Source organism: Sceloporus occidentalis, unplaced genomic scaffold (genome assembly GCF_023333645.1).
Source record: "Sceloporus occidentalis isolate IW3139 unplaced genomic scaffold, rSceOcc1.0.p SCAF_26, whole genome shotgun sequence".
Taxonomy (NCBI): domain Eukaryota; kingdom Metazoa; phylum Chordata; class Lepidosauria; order Squamata; family Phrynosomatidae; genus Sceloporus; species Sceloporus occidentalis.
Window position 1 is genome coordinate 6,846,702 of NW_028317006.1, and position 10,950 is coordinate 6,857,651.

At 46.4% G+C, this 10,950-nt stretch overlaps 1 protein-coding gene across 1 annotated transcript in view; it reads right to left on the reverse strand.

Annotated features, from left to right (window-relative positions):
• Positions 1-5,234, reverse strand: part of LOC149300063 (immunoglobulin superfamily DCC subclass member 3-like) — a 57,300-nt gene extending 52,066 nt beyond the window's left edge. The window contains exon 1 of the mRNA XM_089485535.1: positions 4,793-5,234. Within this exon, the coding sequence (XP_089341661.1) occupies positions 4,793-5,234 (442 nt within the window). The remainder of the gene's footprint in view (positions 1-4,792) is intronic.
• Positions 5,235-10,950: the final 5,716 nt, after the last annotated feature.

A 10,950-nucleotide genomic window follows, 5' to 3' on the forward strand; every position in this document is an offset into this window, starting at 1 on the left:
ACAGAATGTGAGCAATTGTCCAACTGGATTATCTTTACACTTTTTGTAACACTAGCTGCACCTAGAGTAGTTGCCAGGCTCCCTAGAGTGCTGGTACAGTTATGACCTCTGCTTGTATGATTCTTATGCCCCTGTGTACATGAGGGGGCAAACAGGAGGTCCCCCAGGAAAATATTTAAAGAATAACACACAAACAGCACTAAGAGACTAAACAAACTTTATTATTAAATCAACATCTCTGGACAGAACCAGGTTTTAAAACAAATTGCCACCTCTGGACTCACAAAGAGTCATTCTTCAGTACGCAGGAGAGGAAAAACCCATTCTTGGGGGAAACCTCTGGGGAACCATGTCTGAAGAATCGCCCTTCCCTCTGGGCACTAAGAGGTTGACTGATTACATGTAGAATATTTTTGAATGCAATTGTACTTTTACATTCTCACATTGTTCTTATTTCAGTATATCTGTATGCTTCTAACTTCTACAGCTGGTGACATTATTTGTATTCCTTCATTTTGACTTAAGAGTGAAAGGTGTTGGCAGTAATAGGCTGTCCCTCTCCTTGAGTGATTCTTGTTGATTTCCTGCAGATAACAGAGAACTTGGGGATGGGGAGAAAACAATGTCCAAGCTCATATACACCTTCACCACCACCACCGCCTTCGGCCAGTTGCATAAAAAAATACACTAAGAATCCAACAAACACCACCGTCACCTTTGATCTGTTTCACATATGCCCCCAGATGCAGACACACCATTCTAACCTTCGGCTGGTTGCACAGAAAAACCATGGTCACCTTAGGCCGGTTGTGCCAACAGATACTATGGTGGTGCATGCACGCCGGCCCCTTTAATTTCATGAACAGCCTCCACCCGCTGCCCCCAACAGACATCAGGAAGCAGTGGTTAGCCGGGGGGGGGGTAGCGTTATATGGGGGGAATAAGGCTTTTCTGGAGGCAGAGTGCCCCATGATATGCCAGAGTGGCATATAGGGGGTTAAAAGGCATATCATGGGACACAGTGGCATATAGGGGGTATAAGGCATTTTTGGAGGCAGAGTGCCATATAGGAGTATAAGGCATTTCTGGAGGCTGAGTGCTATATAGGGGGTATAAGGTAGATGAGGTTCAACACAGATAAATGTAAGGTTATGCACATGGGGAAGAAAAATCCAGGCTGGGAATATGTATTAAATGGGAAAACACTGGGGACGACTGACATGGAAAAGGACTTAGGAGTTTTAGTTAACAGTGTCAGGCAGCTGCTGCTAAGGCAAATAAAATCATGGGGTGCATCAAAAGGGGCATAGATGCCCACGACAAGGAAATAATTCTACCACTGTACAAGTCACAAGTCAGACCACACATGGAATACTGTGTACAGTACTGGGCACCAGTGTACAAGAAAGATATAGTGGAGCTGGAGAGGGTTCAAAGACGGGCAACCAGAGTAATAAGGGGAATGGGAGGACTACAGTACCCAGAAAGATTATCAGAATTAGGGTTATTTAGTTTGGAAAAAAGACGGCTTAGGGGGGACTTAATAACTATGTATAAATATATAAGGGCGCAGTACAGAGATCACTCCCGGGACCTATTTATACCCAGGACTGTATCTATAACAAGGGGACATCCTCTTCGGCTGGAGGAAAGAAGGTTTCTATACCAGCACAGACGGGGGTTCTTTACAGTAAGAGCGGTGAGATTATGGAACTCTCTGCCAGAGGAAGTGGTAATGGTAAACTCAATAAAAGAGTTCAAAAGGTGCCTGGACGTGTTTCTTGAAAGCAATAATATTACAAGTTATGGATATTAGATTAATAGGGACAGAACGTTGATCCAGGGATTTATTCCGATTGCCATATTTAGAGTCGGGAAGGAATTTTCCTATGGTATGGTATGGGGCAACTGACATCTGCTTCATAAGGGTTTTTTGCCTTCCTCTGGATCAACACAGTAGGGACACAATATGTATATAGGTTGAACTTGAAGGACTTTGGTCTTTGTTCAACCTTATGAACTATGTTATTATGTTACCTTTGTCCTGTTTTGCATATACCCAAACCACGTTGTTTGCCTGAGGCCAGTTGTGCCAGCAGACACCACCGTCGCCTCCAGCGAGTCTCACTTACACTGACATAACGGTCGCCTTTAGACAGTTGTGCCATAAAACACCACTGTTTTCTTCGGCCAGTTTTACATACACTTAAACCATAGTTGTCTCGGGCTGGTTGTGCCAACAGACACCACCGTGGCCATCAGCTAGATTTATATACAACCCCACCACGGTCACGTTAGGCCGGATGTGCCAACAGACACCACCGTTGCCTTCGGTCAGATTCACAAACACCCACACCACGGTCACGTTAGGCCGGATGTGCCAACACACACCACGATTGCCTCCGGCCAGACTCACATACACCCAAAACATGTACGCCTAACACCGGTTGTGCCAAAAAACACCACCGTCTCCTTCTGCCAATCTCACATACATCCAAACCATGTACACCTCAAGTCGGATGTGCCAACAGACACAACCATTGCCTTTGGCCAGCTTCACATACACATCCACGATGTTCGCCTTAGGCCGGATGTGCCAACAGACACCACCGTCGCCTTTGGCCAGTGTTACATACACCCATACCACGGTCGCATTGGGCCGATTGTGCAGAAAGATACCCCTGACGCCTTTGACTTGTCTCACATACACGCATCTCATAGTCGCCTTAGGCTGGATGTGCCAACAGACACCACTGTCGCCTTCAGCCACTCTCACATACACCAAAACCACGTATGTCTCAGGCCAGTTGTGCCAACAGACACAACTGTCGCCTTTGGCCAGCTTCACATACACATCCACCACGTTCGCATTAGGCCGGATGTGCCAAGAGACACCACCGTCGCCTTCGGCCAGTCTTACATACACCCATACCACGGTTGCATTGGGCCGACTGTGCAGAAAGATACCCCTGACCCTTCGGCTTGTCTCACACACACCCATATCATAGGCGCCTTAGGCCGGATGGTCCAACAGATACTACCGTCGCCTTCAGCCAATCTCACATACACCAAAACCACGTATGTCTCAGGCCGGTTGTGCCAACAGACACCACTGTCGCCTTCAGCCAGATTCACATACACCCATATCACGTCACATTAGGTCGGTTGCGCAGAAAGACACCACCGTCGCCTTCAGCTAGCCTCACGTACACTCATATCATGGTCGCTTTAGGCCAGATGTGCCAACAGACACCACCGTCACCTTTGGCCAGCTTCACATACACATCCACCATGTTCGCCTTAGGCCGGATGTGCCTACAGACGCCACCGTCGCCTTCGGCCAGATTCACATACACCCACACCACGGTCACCTTAGGTCGGTTGCACAGAAAGACACCACCGTTGCTTTCGGCCAGTCTTACATACACTCATACCACGGTCGCATTGGGCTTACTGTGCAGAAAGATACCCCCGACGCCTTCGGCTTGTCTCACATACACCCATATCATAGTCACCTTAGGCCAGATGGTCCAACAGACACTACCGTCGCCTTAGGCCAATCTCACATACACCAAAACCACGTACGTCTCAGGCCGGTTGTGCCAACAGACACCACCGTCGCCTTCAGCCAGATTCACATACACCCATATCACGTCACATTAGGTCGGTTGCGCAGAAAGACACCACCGTCGCCTTCAGCTAGCCTCACGTACACTCATATCATGGTCGCTTTAGGCCAGATGTGCCAACAGACACCACCGTCGCCTTTGGCCAGCTTCACATACACATCCACCATGTTCGCCTTAGGCCGGATGTGCCTACAGACACCACCGTCGCCTTCGGCCAGATTCACATACACCCACACCACGGTCACCTTAGGTCGGTTGCACAGAAAGACACCACCGTTGCTTTCGGCCAGTCTTACATACACTCATACCACGGTCGCATTGGGCTTACTGTGCAGAAAGATACCCCCGACGCCTTCGGCTTGTCTCACATACACCCATATCATAGTCACCTTAGGCCAGATGGTCCAACAGACACTACCGTCGCCTTAGGCCAATCTCACATACACCAAAACCACGTACGTCTCAGGCCGGTTGTGCCAACAGACACCACCGTCGCCTTCAGCCAGATTCACATACACCCATATCACGGTCACCTTAGGTCGGTTGCACAGAAAGACACCACCGTCGCCTTCAGCTAGCCTCACGTACACCCATATCACGGTCTCCTTAGGCCAGTTGTGCCAACAGACACCACCGTCGCCTTCTGCCAATCTCACATACACCAAAACCATGTACGTCTCAGGCCGGTTGTGCCAACAGACACCACCATCGCCTTCAGCCAGATTCACATACACCCATATCACGGTCACCTTAGGTCGGTTGCGCAGAAAGACACCACCGTCGACTTCAGCTAGCCTTACGTACACCCATATCATGGTCGCTTTAGGCAGGATGTGTCGACACCACCATCGCCTTCAGCCAATCTCACATACACCCAAACCACGATCACCTTAGGCCGGTTGCGCAGAAAGACCCCACAGTCTCCTTCGGCTAGTCTCACATACACTCATATCACGGTCGCTTTAGGCAGGATGTGCCAACCGACACCAACATCGCCTTCCTCCAGTCTCACATACACCAAAACCATGCTCGCTTTAGGCCTGATGTGCCAACAGACGCCACCATCGCCTTCAGCCAGTTTCTATATGCACTTATATCACGGTAGCCTTAGGCCGGTTCTGTCAACAGGTACCACAGTCACTTTTGGCCAGTTTCACATATACCTACAAAGACGTTTGCCTCAAGCCAGTTGTGCCAATAGACATCACCGTCACCTTTGGCCAGTTGCACAAAAAGAAACAACCAAAGCATTCGACCAGATTCACATAACCAACAGACACCCCCGTCGCATTTGGCTAGTCTCCCATACACCCATATGACAGTCCTCTTAGGCCGCATGTGCCAACAGACACCATCATCGCCTCTGGCCAGACTCACATACACCCAAACTATGTATGCCTCAAGTCGGTTGTGCCAACAGACACCACAGTTGCCTTTGGCCTGCATCACATACACCTCCACCACGTTCGCCTTAGGCCGGATGTGCCAACAAACACCACCGTCGCCTCCGGACAGTCTTACATACACCCATACTGCGGTCGCATTGGGCCGGAAGTGCCAACAGACACCACCGTTGCTTTTGGCCAGCTTCACATACACCACCATGTTCGCCTTAGGCCAGATGTGCCAACAGACATCACCGTTGCCTTCAGTCAGTCTTACATACACCCATACCACGGTCACATGCCAACAGATACCAATGTCGACTTAGGCCAGTTTCACGTACCAACAACCACATTCGCCTTAGGTCAGTTGCGCAGAAAGAAACAACCGAAGCTTTAGACCAGATTCACATACACCCAAACCACGTTCGCCTTAGGCCAGATGTGCCAACAGACACCACCGTTGCCTTTGGCCTGTTTCACATACACCCATACCACGGTAACCTTGGGCCGGTTGCGCAGAAAGACACCACCACCACATGTACCGCAGTCGACTTCAGCCAGTTTCACGTACACCCACAACCACATTTCCCTTAGGCCGGTTGTGCAGAGAGACACCATCGTCGCCTTCATCCAGTTTCACATACACCCACACCACGGTTGCCTTAGGTTTGTTGTGGAGATTGTGAAACTAGCAGAAGGTGGCAGTGGTGTCATACACCCAAACCATGGTTGCATTAGGCCTGTTGCGCAGACATACCTACATCGCCTACGGCCAATTGAACATACACCCACACCACCGTCTCCTTAGACCAATTGTAAAGACAGACCTCTACCACTGTCGCTGTTGGTAGGTTGCACAGACAGACACCCCCACCACTATTGACTTCATCCTGTTGCACTAACAGACACCCTCACTACCATCACCTATTCAGATGGCATCAAAGAAAAAGTCTAAGGCTATACTTCAACTCTTACAATAAGTGAGCAAAAATTTCACACACAGTAAAATAACACGTTCCAAGACATAACCATTTGAATACAAAACAGGATGTCGGGAAGGAGCTTAACGCTCCAAGATTTTGTGTTACACTACTGCTCTGCTTACCAAACCATATTAAAATGGCCACACATCTATGCATCACATAAGCTACCTGACTCTTGGAAACATATATACGGTATATACAGTATCTCACAAGTGAGTACATCCCGCAAATTTTTGTAAATATTTTATTATATCTTTTCATGTGACAACACTGCAGAAATGACACTGTAAGTAGTGAGTGTACAGCCTGTATAAAATGTAAATTTGCTGTCCCCTCAAAATAACATACAGCCATTAATGTCAAAACCTTGGCAACAAAAGTGAGTACACCCCTAAGTGGAAATGTCTAAATTGGGCCCAATTAGGCATTTCCCCTCCCCTGTGTCATGTGACTCGTTAGTGTTACAAGGTCTCACATGGGAATGGGGAGCAGGTGTTATCGCTCTCACACTCTCTCATACTGGTCACTGGAAGTTCAACATGGCACCTCATGGCAAAGAACTCTCTGATTGTTGCTCTACAGAAAGATGCTCTACAGAAAGATGGCCAAGGCTATAAGAAGATTGTCAAGACATTAAACCAAGCAAACTGGGCAAGACCATACAGTGTCATTTCTTCAGTGTTGTCACATGAAAAGATATAATAAAATATTTACAAAGATGTGAGGGTTGTACTCACTTTTGTGAGATACTGTATATAAATATATATATATATATATACACACACACAAACGCACATCTCTTAAAGGAACATGATTGTTTTTCTGGTATGTTTTTTTAAGAATGTGGTTTGGTTGATTAATCATGAATAATTACAGTGTGTGATAATTGGCACTTATTTGCACTAAATAAATAGTGTAGATAACAGTACAGCAAATCCCCCTTGGTGCAATAAAAAACCCTTATAACCAATAAAAGATAAACTAACAACAAAGAGTACTCATCAAAGAATTATAGACAAGCCACTAATCTTAGTTTCTTCCGATGACCTAAAAAAAAAACCCAAAACATTAACCATTTGCTTCTATGCTGCTTATAGTGCATTGGTCATGTCTATTGGCAGGACGTATGGGCTACCAACAGTATGAACAGCGCTAGTGCTTCACATGAGCTTTGGTTCTTGCTGATGCTGTCCAACAAACATTAAAGATAGACAAGTAATGTTCATTAATTGCAGCTGGATATGGCTATGGATATGGTCTGAATGGTAAAAAAAGGAGTTCAAAAGTTGGGTACATCGTAACCACATTGACGCTGATACATTAATTAGTATTCTGTTAAAAGCGCTGACAAACAAAACTGCTGGCAATGGTTAACTTTGCAACGAAAGCAAAACTAATTATTTAATACTAAAATGTGCACCACTTTCCCTGTTAGTTTTACTGAAATAGAAATGAGGGTTTAGAAAGCAGGTCTAGCAATAAGTAACAGCCCTATCTAGAAACATAAAATGCTTAAATATTTTCTGTTACGAATGATTATCATATTTCTGACTTAAGTTGAAAAAGTATTGTTGTACAGACACCCCCATCACCTAATCAGATGAGGTCAAAGAGAAAGTCCAAGGTTACAGCAGACAGCCGTCTGCAACTCAACAGAGCAAATCCTGCCCGATCCTGCTCCTACACAGGGAGTCCAACCTGAGCCGGCACCTGCATGGTCTCCATTTCTGTTATCCCTTTAAAACAGAAAGTTCCCATGAAGAAATTAAAATGTCAGACCTGTATTTGTTTGAGACCACCAGTTCTTCATCCTCTAGAAGTGACCTTCACATATACCAACTGGAACCCTGATACGCTGTCAGGTAACTAGCAATATTTATATCTCCATCCATGCGCATCTGAGGGAGCTGAGGTGCAGGGAGAATCTCCAGAATGCAAGTGTCTTTTGTTGCATCACCCTGTCATGAGCATTGTATATGACATAATTCACTGCTCTCAGCATCTGAAAAGGATGGATAACACTGGAAATTGAATCAAACTATATTCTTTATCTATTCTGGACAGAGATAATTTACTGACAATCAAGGCTTGAAACATATATCTGTAGGATTTTTCTGACTGCCGATAAGTTGTTGAATTATATTGCTTGGTTGCTGCTGAATTGAATAAATCATTCACAAATTCATCATCATGTTGATTTTTAGAGGGTGTGTGGCCTTGTCTATAATGGTTTGTTTGGTATGATTGCATTTAGGGGCAAATGAGAAATATAGGACCCTCCACCTAGGGATACAGAGGGATCCTATGCATGTGTTAACATATGCCTGGCTTATATAAGCATATAAATTGTTTATTTGGCCCATAATATGAGTGCATATAAGTTAGCAATACTTTTACACACCGTAAAATAACATGTTTCAGGAGGCAGCCATTCAGATGCAAAATAGGATAGTGACATGGAACAGAGCTCACTGGGAGCCCCAGGATTTTGGGTTACGCTACTGCTCTGCTTACCAGACCATATTAGTATTGACTTGGGGGGTGAATAGTTATACACACTAAATTTTTCTTTGTTTGGTCTAATTTCTTGTTTGGTTCACAATAAAAAAATACTTTGCATCTTCAAAGTGGTAAGCTTGTTGTGTAAATCAAATGATACAAACCCCCCACAAAATCAATTTTAACTCCAAGTTGTAATGCAACAAAATAGGAAAAGTGCCAAGGTGGCCGAATATTTTTGCAAGGCACTGTACATGCATATACTGTCTGCATACGCATGGGGGGGTCGTCTGACCTCTTAAAACACTTGGCAAGCCAGTGCTGAAGCTGACTGGTGGTAAGTAGAGAACACATCACCTGCATGACAAATAGCTGGGACAGCAAATGCAAATGGAGAGATTCTGGAAAATATCCCCATGCATTTGCAGAGACACTACAAAACATTAAAGGGTCTACTCAGGTTTCATATGCATTCATGTGTGGCTGGAGTGTCTCTTTACATATTATCACTCTCACCTTTTTGTAATAGCTCTACAGGTCAGGAGACTGTGATGGCCACTCCAGAACCTTCACATTTTTTACTGTAACCACTGGAGGGTCAACTTGTCATGGGCGTAGGAACCCCTAAAAATCTGGGGGGGACAGCATTTTCCCCCATCAGATCCCCACTTTCTCCCTATCTCTCACACTATCTATCCCCTCTCCCCCTTCTCACACTATCTACCCCCTCTCCCCCTCTCACACTTTCTTACTATCTACCCCCTCCCTACCTTCCCTTCTCACACTATCTCCCCCCTCCCTACCCTCCCTTCTCACACTATCTACCCCCTCCCTACCCTCCCTTCTCACACTATCTACCCTCTCCCTACCCCCTTCTCACTAGCTACCCTCTCCCTACCCTCCCTTCTCACCAGCTACCCTCTCCCTATCGTCCCCTTCACACTAGCTACCCTCTCCCTACCCCCCTTCTCACCAGCTACCCTCTCTCTACCTGTAAGGTTTGTCTTACCAGAAGGAATCCGATATGCAGGACTGGAACACACTTGCTCAAAAACAGAACACACGCAAGGGGCCTGGTGAGGATAACAGGGCACTTGGTGGTGTAACTGTAAGCACGAGTGGTCAGAGGGCAACCGTTTAGCAGACCAGGGTCGGGACGCCAGAGGTAAACGTAGTCGGGTCGGATAGCCAAGGTCAGGATGCCAGAGGTACACGTAGTCGGGTTGGATAGCCAAGGTCAGGATGCCAGAGGTACACGTAGTAGCAGGGAGAGCCAGGGTCAGGAAACCAGAGAAACACAGGAAGCCGTTTAGCAGACCAGGGTCGGATACCGGGAGAACAGGAACAAGATATATATATATATAGGATACGGGAGGAGCTCACGTAATACGGACAGAACCAGTATAACTGAGCACTGAGGATACTGTGCTCGAGGTTTAAATAGCCCGGGGGGGCGTTCCCCGACGTCCGGGACGTGATCGCGTCCTGCGTCGCCATAGCTTCCAGCTCCAGTTTGCGGTGCCGGCGTTTCTGCCGGGGAGGAGAAGAGGACGGCCGGGAGCTGCTTAAGGTAGGTGCCTTACACTACCCCTCCTTCCCACTAGCTACCCTCTCCCTACCCCCCTTCTCACTAGCTACCCTCTCCCTACCCCCCTTCTCACTGTCTACCCCAGGGGTGTCCAAGTTTTTTCTGCAGTGGGCCACTTCATCAGAATTGTATACGTGCGCGGGCCGCACTCATTTTTCACTGTGAGAAAATATGGCCTTTAATAAAATATGCAGATTAAAATAAAGTAAATGACACAAAACCTTTGCTTTTCCTCTGACTGATTTCCGGGCCTAGAAAGTTTCGTGACTACAAATTCAGGACTCAGGATAATTAAAAATGAAATAGTTCTATTTATTCTAGGGATGCACCAAAATGAAAATTCTGGACCAAAACATTCACCCCCACCTTTAAAAATAATAATAGAAACTCACATTTTTTATAAAAGTAGGTAACACACCACAATTGGACAAAAAAAATAGCAATAAGACTTGGCATGATACAAGGGGGGCAGCTAGCTAGGTTTCAGCATGTACTGGCTGACTTGGCATGATAGGAGTGTGATTGCTAACAGCAATCACAGTCCCATCATGCCTAGGTTCCAGCACTTACACATCCAACCAGTAAATGCTGGAACCTAGACATGATGGGACTGTGATTGCTGTTAGCAATCACACTCCTTTCATGCCAGGTCAGCCAGTACATGCTGGTACAGGGTGGCTGTAAGTGATGTGCAGACCCCATAATGCTGGCAGCATCAATACACAAGGGGGGGGCAGCTAGCTAGGTTTCAGCATGTACTGGCTGACATGGCATGATAGGAGTGTGATTGCTAACAGCAATCACAGTCCCATCATGCCTAGGTTCCAGCACTTACACATCCAACCAGTAAATGCTGGAACCTAGAC